At 44.8% G+C, this 24,272-nt stretch overlaps 1 protein-coding gene across 3 annotated transcripts in view; it reads left to right on the forward strand.

Moving 5' to 3' along the window:
* The window catches only part of pgap2 (post-GPI attachment to proteins 2), a 31,956-nt gene extending 12,153 nt beyond the window's left edge, over positions 1–19,803 (forward strand). Inside the window, exons 3-6 of one of the 3 annotated variants that reach the window (XM_048533391.2) lie at positions 5,804–6,056; positions 6,240–6,346; positions 16,150–16,258; positions 18,698–19,800. In XM_048533391.2, coding sequence (XP_048389348.1) covers positions 5,804–6,056; positions 6,240–6,346; positions 16,150–16,258; positions 18,698–18,828 — 600 coding nt within the window. In that variant the 3' untranslated portion in view covers positions 18,829–19,800. Of the gene's footprint in view, positions 1–5,803; positions 6,057–6,239; positions 6,347–16,149; positions 16,259–18,697 lie in introns of all 3 variants that reach the window. The other 2 variants (XM_048533392.2, XM_059646886.1) reach the window with 2 other exon arrangements.
* The last annotated feature ends 4,469 nt before the right edge of the window (positions 19,804–24,272 follow it).

Raw genomic sequence — 24,272 nt, forward strand, 5'->3', positions numbered from 1 at the left:
CCCTATTTGCTTTTGAGAAGGTGGTGGTGAGCTGCCTTCTTCAACCGCTGCAGTCCATGTGCTGTAGGAAGACCCACAAAGAGAGGAATTCCGGGATTTTGAACCAGTGACACTGAAGGAGCAGTGAAATATTTACAAATCAGGATGACGAGTGGCTTGGAGGGGAACCTGCAAGGTATGGTATTCCCATGTATCTCACAGCCTTGTCCTTCTAGATAGAAGTGCTTGTGGGTTTGGAAAGTGTTATCTAAGGATCTCTGATGAATTTCTGCAGTGCATCTTGTAGATAGTGCACACTGCTGTTACAGAGTTTTGGTGGTGGAGGGAGTGGGATGTTTGTGGATGTGGTGCCAATCAAGCAGCTGCTTTGTGCTGGATGGGGTCAAGCTTCTTGAGTGTTGTTGGGGCTGCACCCATCCAGACAACTGGGGAGTGTCCCATCACACTCCTGACATGTGCCTTGTGGATGCTGGACAGGCTTTGGGGATTCAGGAGGTGAGTTACTTGCTGCAACATTCCCAGCCTCTGACCTGCTCTTATAGCCACTGTGTTTACATGGCTAGCCCAATTGTGTTTCTGGACCCGGATGTTGATATTGGAGGATTCAGTGATGTTAACACTGTTGAATGGTTAGATTTGTCTCTTATTGGAGACAATCATTGCTTGGTATTTGTGTGGTGCAAATGTTAGTTGCCACTTGTCAACCTAAGCCTGGATATTGCCCAGATCTTGTTGTTTGAACATGGACTGCTTCAGTATCTGAGGAGTCATGAACGGTGCTGAATATTGCGCAACAATCAGCGAACATCCCCACTTCGGACCTTATGATGGAGGGAACTCATTGATGAAGCAGCTGGAGATGTTTGGGCCGAGGACTCTACCCTCAGGAACTCCTGTAGAGATGTCCCGGAGCTGATATGATTGATGGCCAACAACCACGACCATCCTCCTGTGTACCAGGTACGATGACTGCAACCATCGGAGAGTTTGCCCTCGATTCCCATGGATTCCAGTTTTGCTAAGGCTCCCCATTTCCATAAGTCTGTAAGCCACAGCAAGGGAAAACCTTTTATCTGCATCTACCCTGTCCATCCTTTAAGTATTTTGTAAGCTCCAGTTAGATCAATTCTCTGATTCTTCAAAACTCTGGAGAATACAGGCCCAATTTGCTCAATTTCCCTTCACAGGACAGTCTTGCCATTCTGGGAACAACTCTGTGAACCTTCATTGCATTCCTTCTTTGGCAGTAATATCTTTCCTGAGATTGTAAAGTTGGTATTGTGTCGAGGACTGCAGAGCTGCTCTCTCATTAGAGAGAGAGAGAGAGAGAGAGAGAGCTGGAGGTGCTTTAACCTGAGGATCACAATGCCTCAGGGGAGAGGAGAGGAGAGGTTGAGAAAGTGAGAGCTTCATGGTGCAAATGAAATTGCTTTTAGATCACAAACAAGCTGTCTGGCTAACTGATCCCTTACCGTGTAAGGAAACCAAAACTGCACACAGTTCTCCACGTGTGCTCTAACCATCTTCTGTACAACTGAAGCAATACTTTGCTACTCCTGTACTCAAATCCTCTTATGATAAATTCCATTAGCTTTCAATAGCTAATAGCTTTGCTGCAGCTGCATTTTATCTTCTTGACAGGGACCTTTGGGGGAGGTGATGGCCTAGTGGTATTATCATTAGACCATTAATCCAGACACCTAGACAATGTTCTGGGGAGCCAGGTTCTAGATACAGCCTCAGTAGATTGTGGAATTTGAATTCAGTAAAAGTCATGGAATCCCTAGAGCGTGGAAGCAGGCCATTCGGCCCTCAAGTCCACACCACCCCTCTAAGAGCATCCGACCCAGACTCAGCCCCTTTCACCCTATCCTGGTAAACTTGCATTTTCCATGATTAATGATATGATTGATTTATTGTCACGTGTACTGAAGCACAGTAAAAAGTTTTGTTTACAAGCGGTGCAGGCAGATCATAGTAGACAAGGACATACAGATCATAGGGTGAAAGGAAAACTAGACAGAGGCATACAGGTTTCATCGCACAGGGTGTGTGCTAGACTGGATCAACATTAGCGAGATCAACATTATTTGAAGTTAGTGAGCCCATTTGCCAGTCTAATAACAGCAGGGAAGAAGCTGTTCCTGAACCTGCTGGTGCGTGTACTCAAGCTTCTGTACCTTCTCCCTGACAGAAGAGAGGTTGTAGGAGAGCAATGTTGGGGTGTGATGGGTCTTTGATGATGTTGTCAGCCTTTTTGTGCCAATGGGCAGTGTAAATGGTGTCCATAGATGGAAGGTTGGCTTCTGTGATGGCCTGGGCTGTACACACAACCTTCTGTAGTTTTTTTACGATCCTGGGCCGAGCAATTGCCATACCAGGCCGTTATGCACCCGAGCAGTATGCTTTCATTGTTGCATCTCTAAAAGTTGGTGAGAGTCCTTGTGGACATGCCGAATTTCCTGAGCTGCCTGACGAAGAAGAGGCATTGTGCCTTTTTGACCATCGCATTTATGTGGGAAGCCCAGGACAAGTTCTTGGTTATTGACCCAACCTGCTCACCCTGGGCACTATGGGTAATTTAGCATGGCCAATCCACCTAACCTGCACAGCTTTGGACTGTGGAAAGAAGCCAGAGCACCCAAAGGAAACCCATGCAGACACAGGGAGAACGTGCAAACTCCACGCAGTTGCTCAAGGGTGGAATTGAACCTGGATTCCTGGCGCCATGAGGCAACAGTGCTAACCATTGAGCCATCGTGCTGCCCTCAAATTGTCTGGAATCAAGAATCTAACAATGACCATGTGTCGAATTTTGGGAAAAAAATCTGATTGTTGTGAATGAGGAGTCACATGTAAAGTAAGGACATTTCCTTACCTTACATCTGACTCCTCATTCACAGCAATGTGATTGACTACTCTAAACCTACACTAGTTCCACTTTCCAGCTCTTGGTCCATAGCCTTTAGTGTTATGGAACTTTGAGTGCTCATTCAAGTAATATTTAAAAGTAATGAGGTTTCCTGCCGCATCCACCTTCCCAGGCAGTGTATTGCAGATTTCCCACCACCCTTGGAGTGAGAACATTTTTGTTGAAATCCCATCTAAACCTCCTGCCTCTCACCTTAAAATCACGCCCCCTTGTTGTTTACCCTTCAACTCAGGGGAACGGCTGCTTTCTATTCATCTGATCCATACCCCTCATAATCTTCTACATCTTTATCAGGCCCTCCTCAGCCTTCTCTGATCTAAAGAACACAACCTGAACTTATCCAACCTCTCTTCGTCTCTGAAATGGTCCATTCTAGGCAACATCCTGGTGAATCTCCTGTGCATTCCCTCCAATGCAGTCACGTACTTCCTATGGTGCGGTGACCAGAACAGCACACAGTGCTCCAGCTTTAGCCTAACCAAGGTTTTATACATCTCCAGTATAACCTCTCTGCTCTTATAATCTATGCCATTAACTTAAAACCTTCTTCCTCACCGTCAACCACCTGGCCAATCTTTCTGTCGTCTGAAAACTTACTTAGCACGCCTTCTCACATTTTATTCTATATTGTTTATATAAATCACGAACAATAAGGGGCCTAACCCTGATCCCCGTGGTACACCACTGGACACCAGGCTGCAGTCACACAAACAGCTCTGCCACCACCGTCCGTCTCCTGACATGAAGCATTTTGGATCCAACGTGCCAAGTTACTCTAGATCCCATGTGCTTTTACCTTCTTCACCAGTTTCCCATGTAGGACCTTGGCTGAAAAAATCAATATAAATATCAGTATCAACCTGCACTACCCTGGTCTACACACCTGGTCACTCTATTTGACTAGTAGTCACCAACTCCCTCTCTGCCTGTAACTTTTTTTTTTAAGATGAGATATGAATTTCAGATACACACTAATCACCAGTTCAAAGGCTTGTGCATATCTAGTCTGCAGTTTAACTATCTCTCTATATGTGGTATCCACGTAGTCCTCACCTTGTTGCTGCTCTAGTTCTGAAAATCCTGAGCTGAAGCTTGTGCAGCCAGAGACACATCCTGCAGGTGCATTTGTCTGGGACACAGGGTAGGGTCATGACTTCTCACATTCCATAGGGTGTACACTCCACTTGACCTGACTGACCTGTCATCCCTTAACTTGAAAAGCTATTTGTTATCCTTAGAATAAATTAATACTTACCATGAGTCTTAGTGGCATCCTAACACTACCACTTACAATAACTTAAGTTTTCATCAGTGTATAATTTTAATTGAGTTGATTTAATTTTACCCCCTGTTCTGCTTGTGCTCCTTCTTGAAATCCAAGCAGCTGCTACTTCTTTATAAATGATACATTTTCTAATTTAAACTTATTCCAACTCACTCGCTCACAGCAGGTTCTCACTGACCATTAAATGTATAGATTTCCTTTGATATCCCTTTGGATTTCTTTTCTGAAGGCCCTGAGCGTCACCCTCACTTTCTCTTGCTAGGGTGGGAGCATGCTGTTGGGGGAGGAGTTTGTGTCAACAATCTGAATACATCAGCTCTCTGTTTCACTTTTACTCCATCTGCATCATCGACACACTGTCATTCTATCGTTGTGATGGTTTTGCCCTAATGCCTGTTGTTGAGGTCGGCAAGATTATCATCAGTGTGATGGGTTCCCCCCAGGTGGTAAGCTGAAGTATTATTACAATATAGCGAATAGAAATTGGAGTAGGCCACTCGGCCCTCAAGTCTCCTCTGCCATGCAATAGGATCATGGCTGGACTGATTTGGCCTTAACTCCACTTTCTTGTCTGTCCCTCATTGTCTAATTCAGCCCTGAATATACCTAGTGACTCAGCCTCCACTGCAGAGGAGAACTCCCAACATGAATGATCCTCAGAAAGAAGCAATTGCCCTGCATCTCTGTCTTAGACAAGAGGCCCCTTATTTCTGAAACTGTAGTTCTAGATTACTCCACACGAGAAAATATCTTCTCTGTATCAACCCTGTGATTTACCCAATTTACCCAAAACCTTTAGACAGCATCTTTCAAACCGATAAAAACCAAAAAAAAACTGTGGATGCTGTAAATCAGGAACAAAAACAAAGTTGCTGGAAAACCTCAGCAGGTCTAGCAACATCAGTGAAGGAAAAATACAGGATTCATGTTTCAGGTCCGGTAACCCTTCCTCAGAACTGTTCTGAGGCAGGGTCACTGGACCCAAAACACTAACTCTGATTTTTTCTTCACAGATGCTGCCGGACCTGGTGAGCTTTTCCAGCAACTTCTGCTTATATTCTTTCAAACTGATGACTTACTTCTGTTTAAAGGTGCAAGGGCAGCAGGTCATGGGAACATAAATACCCACAATTTCTTTCAAATCAACGCACCATTCTGACTTGGAAATATATTGTCATTCTTTCACTGTCGCTGGGTTTAAATCATAGAATTCCCTCCGTAAGGGCATTGTGGGTCTACCTATAGTACATGGACTGCAGCGGCTCAAGAAGGCAGCTCACCCTCACCTTCTCACGGGTAACTAGTGACAAGCAATAAATGCAGGTTAGTCAGTGACAAACCATGTCACGTGAATGATTGTAAGAAGAATGTATTTATGCAATAATGCAGTGTAGAGCAGCAAATTAGTAAAAGCTGCCTTTCTATCAGGTTGCAACTGGAAATTCTCAACACAGTCCAGGCCCTCACACAACTGTCTGATTGCCAAGGGCTTTGAGGAAGCTTGTAGTCTGTAAAAGGGTCTTCAAGTAGGAATCCTGCGCACAAGTTCTTGTTCTTGTCACTCTGCACTCTTTCTAATTTTTCAGGTCCCCAACTACCTCCCGTCAATCAGTGCTGCTATTGGAGGGGAGACTCCTCAGCGCTATGTCTGGCGTTTCTGTATTGGCTTGCACTCGGCACCACGGCTGTTGGTTGGACTGGCATATTGGAACCACTACCGCCGTGTCCCATCACCCGGCCGCTGGTATGGCCCCCTCTGTTTCATCAACTTCACCTTCAACATGCTGGAGAACCTGGCGTTGCTGCTCCTGACCTATGTTTCATCAACAGAGAATCACTGTGAGTCCAAGGACACCAAGCCAGCCACATGCGACTGCAAGTGTTCCTAGTTTAGGCATGAATATTATTTGGATTGCAGGGTGCTGTGGGTCTTTCTTGTGGTATTAAGTTCCTTCTGACCGATACCTTGGTGTTAATAGGAAGGATCTGTTCCCCTGATCATGCCTGATTGTGTCATTCCAGGGGTTCATGAGAAAGCTTTTGTCACCTTCATGGGATCATCAATACTTCACATGATCCTCACCTGTGTCATCTGGCAGCAGACCAAGAAAAGCACAGTAAGTCCAGAGGTAATTGGTTCTGTTCTTCCATTATGTCCCTCTCTGTCCCTGTCCGTGTCCCTGTCTCTGTCTCTTATTTCAGGCCATAGAGTCCATATCAGTCACCCAAGGAGACTCATTGGGTATATGTTGGCCCTCTATAGATCTATCTGCTCTGGCCCACTCTCCCACTCTATCCCTGTATCCCCTGAAAATTTATTTCCCTTAAGTGCCTGTCCAATTTTGTTTTGACATCATTCATTGTCTCCACTCCCACTCCCCTGAGACGCAGTGAGATCCAGATCATTGCCAGTTGCTGTGTGAAATAGTTTGTCTTCACATCCATCATCACATTTCTTACCCAAAATCTTAAATCTGTGTCACCAATGTTGAACATGAACGTGAACATCTTGTCTTTCTTATCTAAATCTGTCATAACTTCATACACGTCTATTAAATCTTCCCCCCTCCAACCGCTTCCCATATCCCCCTTCCTCCAGTCTGCCTTGTCCCATCTGTGCTGACTCTGCTTCATTAACTCAAATTTCTCTGGGTGTCTGATGATTTTTTTCTGTCTCCCCAATTGATGTTCTAAAACTTAAGCTAATTTCCTAAATTGTTACTTGTTCTAGTTATTATCCAAGACAAGTGATGTAGGGGCTGTCCCATGGGGAAAAAGTTAAGTAACGGCAGGCAGGGTAGTGAATGACTGGTGTTCAATCTGAAGGTTTGCAATCACTGTGTGATTTGTGCTTCCAGTGTTGGGATTTGAAAAGAGGGAGCACGCTCATATTTAGGTGCCATCAAAAGATAGAGGTTCTTAATAAAAAATGAAGATCAATGTAAAATCCTTTGTTTAGTTTAATTAGCTTAACATCAGTGGTGGGGAAAATGCTACAGTCTTTTATAAGACGTGATGGAAAGCATTTAAAGGATTGGACAAAGTCTGTGTTGGTTTCTGAAAGGCAGAGCATTTTTAACAAACTGCTGGAGATTTTTTTGAGGAAGTAATGAGTAGAATAGATAAGGGAGAACCAGTGAGTGAGTGTAGTGTTATTTCGATTTTCTGAGAACTTTTGATAAGGTCCCTCAGAAGAGGTTATTAGGCACGGTTAAATCACTGGGATGGGGGTATGATATTGGCACTTATCTAGAACTGGTTTGCAGACAGGAAACAGAATGGGAATAAATAGGTCTATGTCTGGATGGCATGCATTGACTCGTAGGTCAAGTGTTTTGTCCTCGGAGAATCATAGAATCCCTACAGTATGGAAACGGACCCTTCAGCCCATCAACCCACACCGACCCTCAGAGCACCCACCCAAACCCATCTCCCTTTAACCCACTTAATCTATACATCCCCGAACACTACGGGTAATTTAGCATGGCCAATCCACCTAACCTGCACACCTTTGGACTGTGTGAGGAACCGGAGCATCCAGAGGAAACCCACGCAGGCACGGAGAATGTGCAAACTCCACACAGACAGTCACCCGAGGGTGGAATTGAACCCGGGTCCCTGGTGCTGTGAGGCTGCAGGGCTAACCACTGAGCCACCGTGCCGCCCCTTCTTGTTGGTTCCCTCACCATGTGTTGCATGCCCAGTCCAGCAGCTATGTACACCAGTGGGACACCTCCTCTGCTGGGTCTGCCCCCCATTAGGATAGGACATACCTGGGGTGATGATTGTAGAGTGTGGGGCATAGTCAGACCCATGGAATCAACCTTTTTGGACAGTGTCAAGCTGATGTTTGCTCATTTATGTTGGCATTAGTTGTCGAAGGTTGTTAAAGTGGACTTCGGCAGGGACTTATCTGGGCTGAGTTTGGCATTGTCATTTTTGGCTCACTTGATTGTAAGGATCTGTTGGGTGTCATTCCTTTCAGTTTGATGTAGACTGCTACAAGGTCATTTCAGGGGCAATGAAAAATCAACCACATTGCTGTTGGTCTGTCTCGTAGGTCAGTGAACTGTTAAGTTGTTTTTTATGAATTGAGCAACAGTTTCATTGTCATCATTACACTTTTAATGAAATCTGCCATCAAATTCCACCTGCAGTTTTAGTATTTGAACCTGTGTCCCTGGGTTAGTCATTCATTGACAATGCCATTACGCCATTGCCTCCTTTCACATTCCTCCTCATCTCTGTCCTAAATGGCCTAAGTGTCACAGTGTCTAAATGCCACTCCACCTTGCCCTCCACCACCTCCCTACAGCTAGTGGGAGACAGAGTTGTGTATGCTTCTGGAATGATGATGAGAAGATACTCAGCTATCTTGGCTGTATTTTGCCACTCCAGCTTTTCTAAATATTTTAAGTGATGTGTGGAGAGTAGAGTCAGTGTCATTTCTGAAGTCCTGTCGACCAAAACTGCAGCAAATGTGGGTTAGGTTATTTTATTTTTGTATTAGGATTATTCCACGGCACAACATCGTGGGCCGAAGGCCCTGTACTGTGCTGTACTTTTCTATGTTCTATAACAGACCCTACAGAGTGGGAATTGCCAGGCTATGATTGGCATGTAATTCATTGAGTTGCCATGAGAGGGTGATATTGAGCCACTTTAGAGGAGCAGTGAGGTTGCTCGATGAAGGATCTTGTCTCTTTGCATTTGTCACCTGTGGCTGTGAGTGGAGGGAATGTGCATATGTATGGATCACTTGTATACATCCCTAATTGCCCCTTATGTATGATATGTACAGTGGTGTCTGGAGTGTGGGTGTGAATGTATTTGTGCATCTGGAGGCTGGATTGTTTGATCATTGCTTCAGTGCTGTCCAGCTCTCACCATTTTCCAAAATGATTTTCTCAGTAATAGGTTGAGGTGGAGCAGGAACACACATTCCCTGAGCCCATACTTATACCAGTCTGCCCCTGTTGTTTAAGCAAATCCATTAAGCACATGTATTAAGAAACAATGTCACCCCCTTGGCCAAGCACAGAATTTCAATTCCCTAGTCAGGGCCAGTATCAGATTGAGAGGAAGAACACATAATTTGAAAAAAGGTTGAATAAATTAGGATGGCTAAAAAACGGAAGAGGGAAAAGACAGATGAGAGAGTAAACAAGGAAGAAACATTAAATCTTATGTCAGTGTTTTTTTTCACAGGAACTTAAAATGTTAGTTAAAGAATAAAGACTTGTGAATGGGTGGAGATAAAGGTTGAGAAGTCCCCTGGACCGGATAACTTACATTCTAAAGTATCAATAAGTGACTGCATTCAGCGAGTGGTTGATTGGTACAATTAACAACCACAATTTATATTTCTATGTTACCTTTTAATGGAATGAAACCTTGGTCAGACCTCATTCAAAGTACAGTGCGCAGATCTGGGCACCACACTTCAGGAAGGATAGACTGGCTTTGGAGGGAGTACAACGTGGGCTTATGAGAATGATTCCTGGGTTTCAGGTGTTATCCTATGAGAAGGGATTATACAAATGAGGCCTGGTTTCTCTATAACCTTGTGGATATTTAAGGTCGAGTTAGATTCTTGAACAGTCGGGGATTCCAGGGTTACAGGGAAAGGGCAGGAAAGTGGATTTGAGGAGTGTCACATCAGCTATGATCCTATTGAATGGTGGAGCTGACTTGAAGGGCCGACATGCCTACTCCTGTTCCTGTTTCTTCATGTTCTTTGGATGAGGGCTTCAGTTACAGATGAGCTGGAACCGGGATGGCATTGAGTAATTGACAGAAGTGGAAGTAGGCTGCCTTAGTGGTGACATGAATATTAAGTAGGAAGCTCATCTCAGGTCACGTGACATTAAGTTTCCGGGAGACTGGTTTAATCCCAGACTGTTGCCAGGGAGAACGACGGAGTCAGGAACTTGAGGCTATCTTGGAGCGGGAACTGAAAAACCCTGAGGGGAATTTCTGCTCATCCACTGGGTGTTGGAAAAAACAATCTCTTTAATCTTGTAGAAGGGGAGCGAGTGGGTGTGGTGCGTTGGGATTTCCAAAAGGCACTCAATAAACTGTCACTAAAAGGTTGCTGCACAAGATAAGAGCTCACATTGTTGGTGGTGAGGTATTAGCTCACACAGAGGGTTAGCTAACAGACAGGAAATAGTCAGAATAGATTTAGAATTCTTTATCTGAAGTGACAGCAACCGCTGCATCGTTCAAAATTTAAAAGCTGAGTTAGACAGACTTCTGATTGACGAGAGCTTTTGGGGACAGGCAGGAAAGTGATGTTGAGACCACGATCAGATCAGCCATGGTCTTATTGAAAGGGGGTGGAGCAGCTCAATGGGCTGAATGGCCTGCTCCTGTTTCTGTTTTTTGCTGATTTTATCTATATATTGCATCAGCAACAGTTTGTCTGCTGAGATAAATCCTTCACAAGTGGGTAGGGCTCGAAAGGCTAGGCCTTTGGGTATATGGTCATTTGATGTACATAGCTAAGCCAGTGTAAATGTTGTAGGGTTAGTAATGAGTGGGTGATGATGGAATTATCACAATGCAGACCATCTGAGATAATGTCTTTCCAGATGTTTCCCAGGCTGTTGAAGTGAGTATGGACTTACCCATAGGGAGGGGGCGAGTTGGTCTCTGTGGTTGCATTCGCTTCCACCACAGGACCAAACTGAGTGTTAGGCTGAGGGTTGATGGCGGGGAGGGAATGCCTTGACTTGTGCACCCCCCCACCCACACCATTCTGATGCTGGGAGCTCAGGCCTCAGGCAGCCAATCCCTTCCTGCATCAGCTAAACTTGGCTGCAGTTGCTATAAGTGCATTAGGTCTATCTATACCCTACCAGTAAAGGCTGCGTGATGCTGGGCTGCTGTCGTTGCGTATTTTTTGCATCATGTGTGAAATGGTTGTGAAATGGAGCCGTAAAGGAGGAACAGTCATCATGCAGAATGCTGGGCCCCAGGAACTATAATTTGCAGAGGCTGCACATACAAGCTGACAGAGCAGAATCCTTAGTTCCCTAACCCCACTGTGCCGTTTCCCCCTTCACCACCCCTACCCACACCCCGATGCTGTTCTCATTTGGTCACGAACGTGTCTGCACTTTTATTTGGCGACTTTGGGAATGTGTGAAGCATGGCCATTCTGAACAAGATATTTTGCTCAAATTATGTTTGCATGTGACACTCTGCACAAACCTCACTGACTCTGTGCAGCTATTTATTTCTAACTTGCAGCCTCCAACACTTCCTTTGGTGTTTTTGTTAAAAAAAGCCTCCAGCATAATTTGTCGATGTTATGTTTTAGATGGGAGTTTGCGGAGCAGGCTGTGTGTATGATTGGCCCAGACACCTTAGGAGCTTTTTTTTTAAAACAAAATATAGAGAAGTGTGTTCATTTATTTTGCTGTTGAGGGTTGAATTTTTATTCAGTCTTCAGTCTTCACATACATTCTCCATTTCGACTGAAATGAAACCAGAAATTGCTGCAGATACTGAACAGGTCTGTCAGCACCTGTGGAGAGAGAAACCAAGTTAACATCTCAGGCATGTGACTCTCAATTGGAAATAAATTGTCCTGCAGACCGTTCCAAAATATCACAATTCACCCTCTTATCTCTGAAAAGAAAAATAAGCCTGTATTTCTGTGGCACTTTTCACATCCTCAAAATGTTAAAGTGAGGGACAGACAATGAAGCCGTTTTTGAGGTGTAGTCAATGTTGTAAGTTTGCACATAACAAGATCCAACAACCAATAACATGGAATGATCGGGCGGCTAGTTTCTTATGATGTTTGCTGAGAGGTAACTCTTCGCCAGTACCTAGGGAGAAGCCCCATGCACTTCTCCCAGCAGCAGCATTTGGTACTTGTACATTCATCCTATGGGCAGCAACAGCATCACTTTAACATCTTATCGTAAAGTGGCAGTTCTAACAGTGCGGCTCTCCCTCGGTACTGACCCTCCGACAGTAAAGCGTTCCCTCAGTATTGACACTCTGACAGTCCGGCACCCCGTCAAAACTGACCTGGTGCTGCTCTAGTAGTGGCAGCCTGGAATAAGTGTTCCATTATTTGGAATTGGACCTAAATCAATGACAGGCTGATTACAAGGTAAATATCCCATCCTTTGGCCACACTTGCTCTGAAACAGCATGATGTAAGCCGTGTGGTTTATATATAGGTTATATCATTTAGAGTTTGGATTTTGAACTAGTGTCATGTGAGCTTTGGCCTATATCTGAGAAGAGTTTTATTGAATAACTTGTAAAGCTTTCTGAAGCCAAAGTTTGTTTGAAAAGAATAAGAGGTATTATATTTGAAGGCTGATGGGAACTTGTTAACATTGGAAGAGTTTTATGCGGAAACAAAGTAAACAGTGTAATTTATTTCACTGCAGAATCAATAGTTTCTTCAATTAGAAGGATTAGAAGGATTTTGCTTTACATTTAAACATAGAAGTATAGAAGATAGGAGCAGGAGTAGGCTATATGGCCCCTTAATTCGACATTGCATTCATTAAGATCTTGTTGATCTCTGAGCTTGATACCCTGAACCCGTCCTCCCACCGTGTCCGTCGATCACTTTCGTCACAGCTACTATATCTGTCTCCTTCTTGTTTAGCCACAACCACTTTCTGTGTTCATGATTTTCACAGTCTCCCTACTCTCTGGGTGAAGTAATTTCTCCTCGATCCTAAAAGGTTTACCCTCTGCCCTTTAGCAATGACCTCTGGTTTTGGACTCCCCCACCATCAGGCACAGTCTTCCTGCATCTAACTTGTCTAGATCGGTTTGAATTTTATCGGCTTTGGCTTAGGAGAAACTCCCATAGCTTGAAGAAAGCTTTTTGGTTTTGGTTTTGCAGAGCATTTCGTTGATGTTGGATTCATGAAGAAAGTAGATAGTTTAGAACTGTTAAGAAATAAAATGCTTCAGTGTAAGGAATGCAGTTTGAAAGTTCCAGACTAGAAGTGTTGGCTAAAACCCTGAAGGGATTATGTGAAACTGAGAAAGTCTCAGCTCAGTTGTGTGAAAACTTAGCGAAGAATTTATCTGTATTAATTATGTTAGGTCCTATACAAGTAGCAGGTAAACAGGTTCTCTTGGTTTGATTATGTGAAAGAGTGCTGTTAGAATCACTGGGATCGTATTTTACCATGTGTTTCAAGCTTGTATTATCTGTCAATAGGTTGGTTTATTCTGTTATTTTCTTCATTTCTTTTGTGTAACAAATCTCTGATTTAAATTGATTCTGTAGCACTGTGTGTTTGTGTTTCAGTGAAAGATCAGCTCATAAACACCAACAATTAAACAAAATATGACCTTACAAGCTAGATTTCAGTCTGCTATTGTCCTGACCAGTAATAACATCAGCTGGGATCAGAACAGCAGTCACTGGTGGCAAGTGACCCATACCAGAGTCTCAGGAAGTGGCCCTCTGTCCCTTCAGAGAGAATCAAGCACGGGACCATGAGTAAATTCTGTCCATTGCTGACACAAAATGGTTGGGTCTAATTTTTCTCTGTGACGTGGCAGGGTAGACTCCTCGACAGGATGTGTGCTTGTCACAGATGGCCTATAACTGATGCAATCCATCTCTCAGTTCCCTCTCAGCTCAGGACAGAGTGCAATCTGTGGTTTTCCTCGTCCTGCTGGAGTGAGAGAGAGGGAAGGTCAGAGTTCAGTGCCGCACTCAGCTGGAATCTGCCCGAGGGGGAAGGGAAATGTGGGTGGGATTCAGCTCGACCTCAAATGTCTTTTCTTGAGAAAATGGTCCTGCTACTTGTACCCTTAAACTATTTCTGATGGAGACGGTGCAGTGGGAGCTTTACTCTATCTAACCTCATGCTAACTGTATCTAACCCCTCTTCCTGTAAAGATTCCTTCCCATCCTCTCAGTTCCTCTGTCTCCATCGTGTATGTTTAGATGAGGCCAACTTTAACAAGGGAGCCTTTGAAATATCCACCTTCTTCCTCACTTGAGCATTTCCCAGCTCCGTTGTTGATGGGGCCCTCAACCAGGTCCAACCCATCTCCCTCTTCCCTCTTACAACAGCGATAGGTTTCCCCTTGTCCTTACCTACCATCCCACCAGCATCCAAATGCAGAAGATCATCAGGCGCCATTTCCACCACCTCCAGCAAGATGCCACTACCAGACACATATTCCCCTCCCCTCCCTTGTCCGCCTTACGTAGGGACCGTTCCCTCTGGGACACCCTAGTCCATACCTCCTTCACCCCCAACACCTCCGCACAGCCCTATGGCACCTTCCCCTGTAACCGGCAAAGGTGCAACACCTGTGCATTTACCTCCTCCCTCCCCAGTATCCAAGAGCCCAAACATACCTTCCAGGTGAAGCAACACTTCACCTGCACTTCCCAGAATCTGGTCTCCTGCATTCGCTGCTCACAATGTGGTCTTCTCTACACTGTGGAAACGAAGCGTAGACTGGGTGAACGCTTCGCAGAACATCTACGCTCTGCTCACAAGAAAGACCCTGAACTACCCATTCCCGCCACTTTAACACACCTAATCCCTGGCCAACATCTCTATCTCTGGCTTGCTGCAGTGTTCCAGTGAAGCTCAGTGCAAGCTGGAAGAACAACATCTCATTTTCTGCTTGGGGACCCTGCAGCCCTCCAGACTCCATGTCGAGTTCAATAATTTTACGGCCTAAACTCTCCCATATCCCAGCCTCCCCACCCCACACACCAGGCCTTGTTATCACACAGCCTGCCATTACACACCCCTGTCATAGTCACTAAAAGTCCCCATTAATAACTATTCACCCTCCTCAACTAGTTCACTATCAACTCCATTGTTTGTGCAACTGTTCTTCTGTCTCTTTGGGCTCTATCTATCCATTACTCCCTACCCCACCGCCTCCCTTGACATTTTCCTCGCTACCATCAGTTCTGAGGAAGGGTCACTGGACCCAATACGTTAACTCTGATTTTTTTCTTCACAGATGCTGCCAGACCTGCTGACCTTTTCCAGCAACGTCTGTTTTTGTAACCCCATGCTGTCCCTGTCCTGGGAGTGTTTGATGGGGGATAGTGTGGAGGGAGCTTTACTCTGCATCTAACTCCATGCCGTCCATGTCTTGGGAGTGTTTGATGGGGTCAATGTAGAATGAGAATGAAAAGAAGTGACCTTTAACCAGGCTTTGTACAGAGTAGGAGGGATGTTTCTCTGACTGTAGAGTCTGGAAACAGGGGAAACGGTCCCATATAAGGGGTAAGTCACTTCGGACTTGGCCGAGAAAAAACATCTTCACTCAGATGGTGGTGAATCTTTATAATTTTCTACCCCAGAGACTGTGGAAGCTGCTTGACTGGGACAATGCAAGACCGAGATTGATGGGTTTCCAGTTCCTCATGACATTGATAGATATGGGGGCTGGTATTGAAGAGATAATCAGCCATGACCTAATGTCATACAGCCAACTTGAGGGGTTGAAAATAAGAACATAGGAACAGGAACAGACTAATCAGCCCCTTAAGTCTGTTCCACCATTCGGTGAGATAATAATCTGAGTTCTACCTCCATAAAATTGGCCTGATTGCACAACTCCTGAAACTGTTACATGTCCCTGTCACTCTTGATTGTCTTTATATCTCTTTCTCCCCTCCCCCCATTCGTTTCCATCCCTCTCTGCCCATGACCTTCTCCTCTCTTCCTTCACCTTGCTGTCCTTCTCCCTCTCTTCCCCGGTTCCCTCTCTCCCCTAACCCCATTCACCTCCCTCTCTGAATTAATGAGCAGAACCTTTCATCAGTGTTGTTGAGATGATTGTATATTTGAATTACGAAACCTTATTCTCTCTCCCCTCCCATTTCCACTCACCTTTCCCTGCGTCCTCCCTCTCCCACCTCTGTTTATTCCCCACCCTAATCCCCCTCCTCTCATGATAGGAGAGAACCTCTCTGAGCTGGAAGCAGAGGCTGTTCATCTTCAATTTGAGCTCATTTGTCATCGCTTTGTGTTTCTACTTCAGACACAACGCGTACTGTGAAACTGGAGGTGAGAGTCAGCACTTGTTTGTTTTGTTATTGTTTGTAATGTGAGTGTCCAATCATTAGTTGCCCCTTGAGAAGGTGCTGGTGAACTGCCTTTTTGAACCGCTGTGGGTTGACCCACAATGCCCTTAGGGAGGCAATTCCAGGATTTTGACCCTGTGGCATTGAAGAAACGGCAATACATTACCAAATCAGGATAGTGAGTGGCTCGGTGGGGAACTTGCAATTGGTAGCGTTGCCATGTATCTGCTGCCCTTGTCCGTCTAGATGGAAGTATTTGTGCTGATTTTGAGTACAGGCATTCAGTACTATTGCCGGGATATTGTCAGGAACCATAGCATTTGCAGTATCTCATGTTTACAAATATTATTTGATACCACGTGGGGTGAATCAAATTGGCTGAAGACTGACATCTGTGATGCTGGGGACCCTCAGAGGAGGCTGAGGTGGATCATTCACTCAGCATTTCTGGCTGAAGACCTTTGATTCAGCCTTATCTTATGCACTGATGTGTTGGTCTCTTCCATCAGTGAAGATGGGGATATTCTTCCAGTGAGCCGTTTAATTGTCCACCACCATTCATGACTGGGTGTGGCAGGACTGCAGATCTTAGATCTGATCTGTTGGTTGTGGGATCACATAGATTTATCACTTGCTGCTTTGCTGTTTGACACATTAATAGTCTTGTAGTTTCATCAGGTTGACACCTCATCTTTAGGTATGCCTAATGATGATCCTTTCATGCCTTCATGGGTTGATCCCCTGGCTTGATGGTAATGGTTGAGTGGGGGATACGCCGGGCCATGAGGTTACAGATTGTGCTGAAATAGAATTCTGCTGCTGTTGATGGCCCACAGTGCCTCATGGATGCCCAGTCTTGAGTTGCTAGATCTGTGCGAAATCTGTCCCATTAAACACAGTGATAGTGCCACACAACACGATGGAGGTTATTCTCAATGCAAAAGCAGGACTGTCATGGACAGAGGCAACTGCAGCTGGCAGATTGGCAAGGATAGTGGTTCCCTCGCCACCTGCCACAGACCCAGTCTTATCACTCTGTCCTTTAGAACCCAACCAATTTGGCTCGGCCGCAGCACTAATGATTAATCTTGGTGGTGGACATTGAAATTCCCCACCAGGATATATTTTGTGCCCTTGCCACGCTCAATTCTTCCTGCAACTTTTGTTCAATGTGGAAGAGTACTGGCTCATAAGCCAAGAGGACAGTACGTGTAATCAGCAGGAGGCTTCCTTGCCCATAGTTGACCCAATGCCATTAGACTTCATGGAGTCAAAGTTGAAGACTCCCAGGATAACTGTCTCCCACCTGTATACCACTGTGCTACCACCTCTGCTGGGTCTGTCCTGCCAGTGGGACAGGACATATCCAGGGATGGTAATGGTGGTGGCTGGGACATTGTCTGTGAGGTATGATTCTGAGTGTATGATTTAATCAGATTAGTCTGTGGGACAGCTCGCAGTGTTGGCTGTAACCTCCTGATATTACTGAGGAGCAAGTCTGAGTGTGTTACAGTTATGTTCGATATCCAGCTGAATGCAGGGTGTTTTATTTCCCGGTTTAATTTTGATTCAGCTTCACTTGACTGGCTTTGAAATCATGTCAGCTCCTTGGAGACTGTTGCCCTGGACTGAAACAGGCACAGCTAAAGTCTGTCAGAAAGATCCCAGTGTTTTGATACCCAAGGACAACAAAATGAGAAGGAAAGTGAGAAAGTGAAACAAACAAAAGATGACCTGAGTAATAAACATAAGCTGACGTCCCACGTGACACAAAGCCAAAGCCTGTAGATCCTCAGTCAGATTCCCCAGCTGCCTGCAGACTCCTGGACAACTTTGACCCCCATCTGCAAGACAGCCAGTTCCCATAGTGCAGATGTTACGTAGGCGTTTGTTATCGCTCAACAGCTACCTCGGCCATCTGAGGATAATTAAGAGTCAACTACACTACCTGGAGTCACATCTAGGCCAGATCGGATAAAGATAACAGATTTCCATCCCTAAGGAGCATTAGTGAACCAGATGAATTCTTCCTGACAATCTGTGATAGTGACCATAGTCTCTATTGCTTTAGTTGATTGAAATTTCACCAGCTGTTATGGTAGGATTCCATATCATGTTCCCAGAAACTTGTGATTCCTCAACCACTGACATTCCCATGACATCCCTATACTAATGGTCTACGTGAGGACAGAGGATCCCCCTCTCTCCTGCTGTCTGCCTCATGCCCACCACTTACCAGTGTACACATCAATCCTCTTCTCTTTTTGTCTCAGTTTCCATACCAGGATCCTGCTGTGTACAAGGAAGCAGTGAAAATCCTGCATTCAGAAACTATTTAAAGTTGTGCTGTCTCTCAGGCAGTCCCCAAGTATGATCTGACCCCTGATGTTGTGCCTCTCTCTCTCTCTCTCTCTCTCGGCAGTTTACACAGCCTTTTCGTTCCTGGAGTATTTGGTGGTTTTATCAAACATGAGCTTTCACATGACTGCGTACTGGGACTTTGGAAACAAGGAGCTGCTGATTGGAAGCCTCCCTGAGGAGAAGCGATTCTGAGTGAGGTGCCTGCAGCCCTATGTCCACAGGGAGGTGGACAATTGGACTCCTGTCTGAGACACAAAGCAGGGGTTGTCTTTAGCAGGTCGAAGGTTACCTATTAAATAGGGAGGAGCAAGTGTGGGGGAGGGGGCAGTAGCTGTCACAGTGCCCCTGCTGTCAGTCCCAGAGGATAAAGGAGTGTTTGAGAGAGAGGAGGGCAAGGCTAACTGTGTGAAAGCAGCCTTTGTCCTGCCGATGTGACACTGCTAATGTTTCCTGCACGTTTTAAACAGTCATGATGTGACATTGGTTGGGGCTCAGGGTTTCAATTGTTTTCACTCAAAGTTCGGGAATTTGCTCTTTGTATATTAAAAAAAAGGTCTATTTCTATGGTTTCTATCTTGGGCTCCCTCTTCATCTCTCTCCTTGCCACCCATCTGCCTCCCATCCTCCTCTTCCCTCCAACTCTATGCCAGGCCCTATCTCTGTTACTCACTGCTCCCACCCTTTCCTCCTGCACTCCCATCCTCTATCTCCTGCATCTCACTTCTTCTCATTCTGTGTCTCCCTTATCACAGTCAGGCCTTCTGAGAAAATTCCCCTCATTCAGACCAGTTTGGGTTGGGGGGATCACGTTGAGGGGTGAATAGTTGAATTTTAATGAGTTACCTCTGTGCTGCATGAGATTTTAAGTATGTATTGGGTCTAAATGGGTTAAATTAGGTGAGCAGATTGCAGAGACACAGGACATTTGAATCAAGATCTAATCAGGAAGAGAAACAAATTCCTTTAACAGTCCAGCCGTTGGGTGACTTTTGTTTTTAAAAGACTTGAGAGAATCTTATTGTTGTGTTCTTGAGCTTATGAACACTGAATCCTGTAACTGTATGGAGTCCATCATCTTAACAAATCAATGATTGAAGTGAGATTTCATACCGAAGTGAAAAGTAATTAAAATGTATTTGTGCTGTGTAGTGGCTTGTGCGCGTGCACAGTGAGGTGTGAGTGTATGTGTGTACGCAAACAGTGAGAGAGTGTGTGCGTGTGTTTGTGTATATGTGTTTTAATGTGCACCAGGGCGTGAGCCTGTGTGTACACAGCGGTCTGTACACATAGGGGAGTGATCTTGTGTGGGGAGTGAGCATGTACACAGCAGGGAGTGAGTGTGAGTACAGTGGGTCTGTCCATTTCTACAAGGCACAAGTCAGGGGTGTGATGGAACACTCCCCACTTGCCTGGATGGGGGCAGCCCCAATAACACTTGAAGTTTGACCCCATCCAGGACAAAGCAGCCGCTTGATTGGCCCCAATCCACAAACATCCCACTCCCTGCACCACCGACACTCAGTAGCAGCAGTGTGTACTGTCTACAAGATACAAGAATCTACAAGATTCTGGCTGGTCTTCCAGTAAGATGGTCGTGGAGTTTGTACTTGTGAGCCCAGGGCCTGTCTGCTTTTTCTGTTTTTTATGCTTTTTATTTCTTTTCTTCTTTTTGTCTCTTTTTCTTTTTCTCCATGTTATTTTACTTACCTCTTGTTGAAGAGCTCAGTACAGCGGCAGTGAGTGGGCCCAGCAGCGTGTGCTCATGGTTGCATCGGAGGCGATTTTGGGTTCCAGAAGACTTCTACATTGACAAGGCAGTCCTAGGAATGACTTATGCCTGCTGTGGTGTGGCAAGTTTGGGTTGCCAGCAGTATCCAGCACAGATTCATGGAGGCAGTGGTGGAGGTGAGTTTAGGCCTAGGATGAGATACTTCAGTATGAGCAGCACCTGCATCAGTGAGTTTGGGCCAGTGCAGTACCCGGTGTCAGTGGCATCTGCACTGGAGTGGCCCAGCGAGGACTCAGTAGTGGGAGCGTCGGTGGAGGTGAGAGGATGCCAAAGAGGAGTAAATTTTGGTCAAAATGGTGGTGGAATAAGACGTTCCAACTGGAGCTCCACTGCTCCTTCTGGTTCTTTCTCTTTTTCTCCCCACTTTGTCCACTCGGTAATTTCAGGCCTGGGCTCCCAGTGGCTTGTGGCGGGTCACGGGCCTGGTTGCTTGTGGTTTGTGGCAGCTGTCAGCCTTGAGGTGGGACCCAGGCCCAGTTCCTCGGTGCCTCTCTGCTTGGTGTCTCTGCGGCTGATAGCAGGCCATGGGCATGGCCTCTTGGTGGCTCATGGCGGTATCTTGGCTCAGTGTGCGAGTGGATCTGGCCTAGGCATGTTCCTGAGGCACCAGGGGAAAATGGAGAGGTGGTAGTTTCAACAGCAGCGATGGTGTCTGCAGCAGCTGCTCTGAGAACAGACAGATGAGTTCCCCGGAGAGCAAGATAAGCAGAGGACTCAAAGACTGTTGAACTTCTGGCGATTTTCTTTATTTTCCTTGTTTAAAACATGAAAGACTTTATTGTAAACTATAACCTACTTCTTTATTTTTCTACTATTCTCTGAAAAAATGCTTAACTTTTTCATTCTCGTTTGTCTTACTACCTTGTACTAAGCTTTTTTTATACCTAAGTACCTAAGATGGTCCCATGTATGGTGACAGTATACACTTTTCACTGTCCTTCTGTACTTGAGTACACGTGGCAATAAAATCTAAATCTTTTTGTTTCGGAGGCAGCGGCACAACAAAGGGATTTGTGCCTGGCAACCAGGAACACATAACAGGAAGGACAGGAACGTTGATCACCTTTTCTTTATTCCTTTATTTTCCTGCCTTTATACTCTATGCTTTGGTTTTTTTTCTGTTTTAAGATGGCGCTAAGCGTGATGAAGTTATATAAAACTTTTCACTATATTTTGTAACAAAATATATGTGACAATAAATAAATAAAATCAAGTGCACTGCAGAAATTCACCAAAGACCCTTATACAGCACCTTCCAAACCCATTACTACTTCCATCCTGAAAGAAAAGGGGAGCAGATACATGGGAACACCATTCCCTGCAAGTTTGACTCTAAGCCGCTCACCATCCTGCCTTGGAAGAATATCATCGTTCCTTCACTGTCACTAGGTCAAAGTCCTGGAATTCCCTCCCTCAGAGCATTGTGGGTCAACCTGTACAGCACATCATTTGCATCACCTTTTCCAGGGCAACTAGGGATGGGCAATAAATGCTGGCTGAGCAAGTGATGCCCATGTCCCATGAGTGAATAAATAAAAATAGTAAGAGATCGTATAAGCTGAATTTGTTTTTTTGAAAAAGCTTTTTTTAAGGGAATATTAACAGAAAGGCAGCAGTTAGAATGTGGGACTTTTGGAAGGTGCAACCAGGAAATTGAAAATGTGGAATAGGGTAATGGCAGATTAACATATTTTCTATTGGCTTTCTTAGAGGAGGGCAGTGCAATGCAAATGTAACAGATAAACATGGTGCTAATAGGTGGAAAGATCTTCTAACAGTCTTATTCAAAGGGACAAAGTATGTGACAAACTAATGGGACTGAAAGCAGACATGTTGTCTTCACCGAATGGTCTTCATCGAAGGTTTTTAAAGCAATAGCTACACAGATAGTGGAGGCATTGGTCAAAATATTCCAGAATTCACTGGATTCTGGGAGAATTTTAGCAGATTAGAAAACAGCTAATGTGATGCCCCTCTTCAAGATGGGAGGAAGACAGAAAGCTGAAAACTATAGGCCAGTTAGCCTGGCATCTGTCATTGGGAAAATGCTTGATTCCACAATTAAGGAAGAAATAGCAGGACATTTAGAAATGTTTAACACGATCAAATAGAGAAAGCATGGTTTTGTGATGGGAAATCATGTTTGACAAATCTGTTACAATTCTATGAGGATATAACAAGCAGAGATGATGAAGAGACACAGATGTAGCGTATTTTGATTTTCAGAAGATATTCGGTATCAATAAATAAACATTTATTGTGCAAGATAAGAACTGTGTCATTAGGAGGATTACATTAATGTGCATTGAGGATTGGATAACACACAGAAGACAGAAAGTCAGGATTAATGGGCCTTGTTGAGGTTGGAAAGATGTAACCAGTGGAATGCCACAAGGATCAGTCCTAGGTCCTCAATTAGTTATTGTCTATGTTGATGACTTAGAGGGGCGGGCAGTGTAATGTGTCCAGCTTTGCTGATGACACAAAAATAAATGGGAGGGTTGTGAAGAGGAAATGAGGAGTCTGAAAGGGAATATTGATAAGTTGAGTGATTGGGTAAAAAAAATGGCGTATGGGTTTTAATATAGGAATGTGCACGGTCATTCACCTTGGTGGGAAGAATTAAAAGGCAGGCTGTTCTTGAAATGGAGAGAGCCTGGAGAAGGATAGAAGGACCTTAGAACATAGAACATTACAGCACAGTACAGGCCCTTCAGCCCTCGATGTTGTGCCGACCTGTCGTACCGATCTGAAGCCCATCTAACCTACACTATTCCATGTACGTCCATATGCTTGTCCAATGATGACTTAAATGTACTTAAAGTTAGCGAATCTACTACTGTTGCAGACAAAGCCTGGTTGTTCTTGTGAATGGGGAGAGGTGATGGCCTAGTGGTATTGTCCAGAGACCCAGTTTGGAGAACCCAAGTTTGAAACCCGCATGGCAGATAGTAGAATTTTTAATTCAATAAAAATCTGGAATTAAGCATCTAATAAGGAACATTGTTGATTGTTGGAAAACCTCATCTAGTTCAGTAGCGTCCTTTAGGGAAGGAAGCTGCAACTGGCCTATATGTGACTCCAGACCCACAGCAATGTTCTGAACTGCCTTCTGGGCAATGAGGAAAAGGCACGAGCAGCGATGTCCGTGTCCCATGCATGAATAAAGAGCACAAAACATAAGCATGAAGGTGTAGCAGGTAATAAAGGTGGTGAGTGTAATTTTGGCCTTTATTGCTAGAGGGTTGGACTTATTGTTTAATTCTGTGGTGAATCAGGGAGCTGATTACTGCTGAGATTACCGAACTCCTGAAAAGGACACCTCAGCCTTTACAACATTCCCAACACGGTGATGAGTCACTTGAGGCACTGACCTTCACTTCATGAGTGAACAATTCAATTGTTTCATAAACAATTGGGAAATGCAACACCGCATGTCATCTCCACACTACCTGCAGTCAAATGGATAGGCTGAGGCAGCAGTGAAAATTGTCAACTGTATAAGGCAGTCCTCAAATAGAGGAACATTGACTGAAGACTGGGAGCGTAGTCCAGTACAAAGGTTAATATCAAGCCACACACCAACTACTCTTCCAAAAACAAAAAAGCAGCTGAAGCCAGAAGTTAAGGTGAAAAAATCAACATGAAATGGCAGAAAAGCAAATTTCATTTTGACAAGACTGCTAACCCATCAACAGAGATGAACATTGGAGAGTCAGTCAGGGTATACAGCTTGAACACTCTCAACAAACACCAACCCATGTGGCAACTTGGGACCTGAAAGAAACAGTTGTCACCTGATCAAGTGACGTGAACGACAAGATATCCCATCTTGACACACTGCTGC

This window comes from Stegostoma tigrinum, chromosome 6 (assembly GCF_030684315.1).
Source record: "Stegostoma tigrinum isolate sSteTig4 chromosome 6, sSteTig4.hap1, whole genome shotgun sequence".
NCBI lineage: Eukaryota > Metazoa > Chordata > Chondrichthyes > Orectolobiformes > Stegostomatidae > Stegostoma > Stegostoma tigrinum.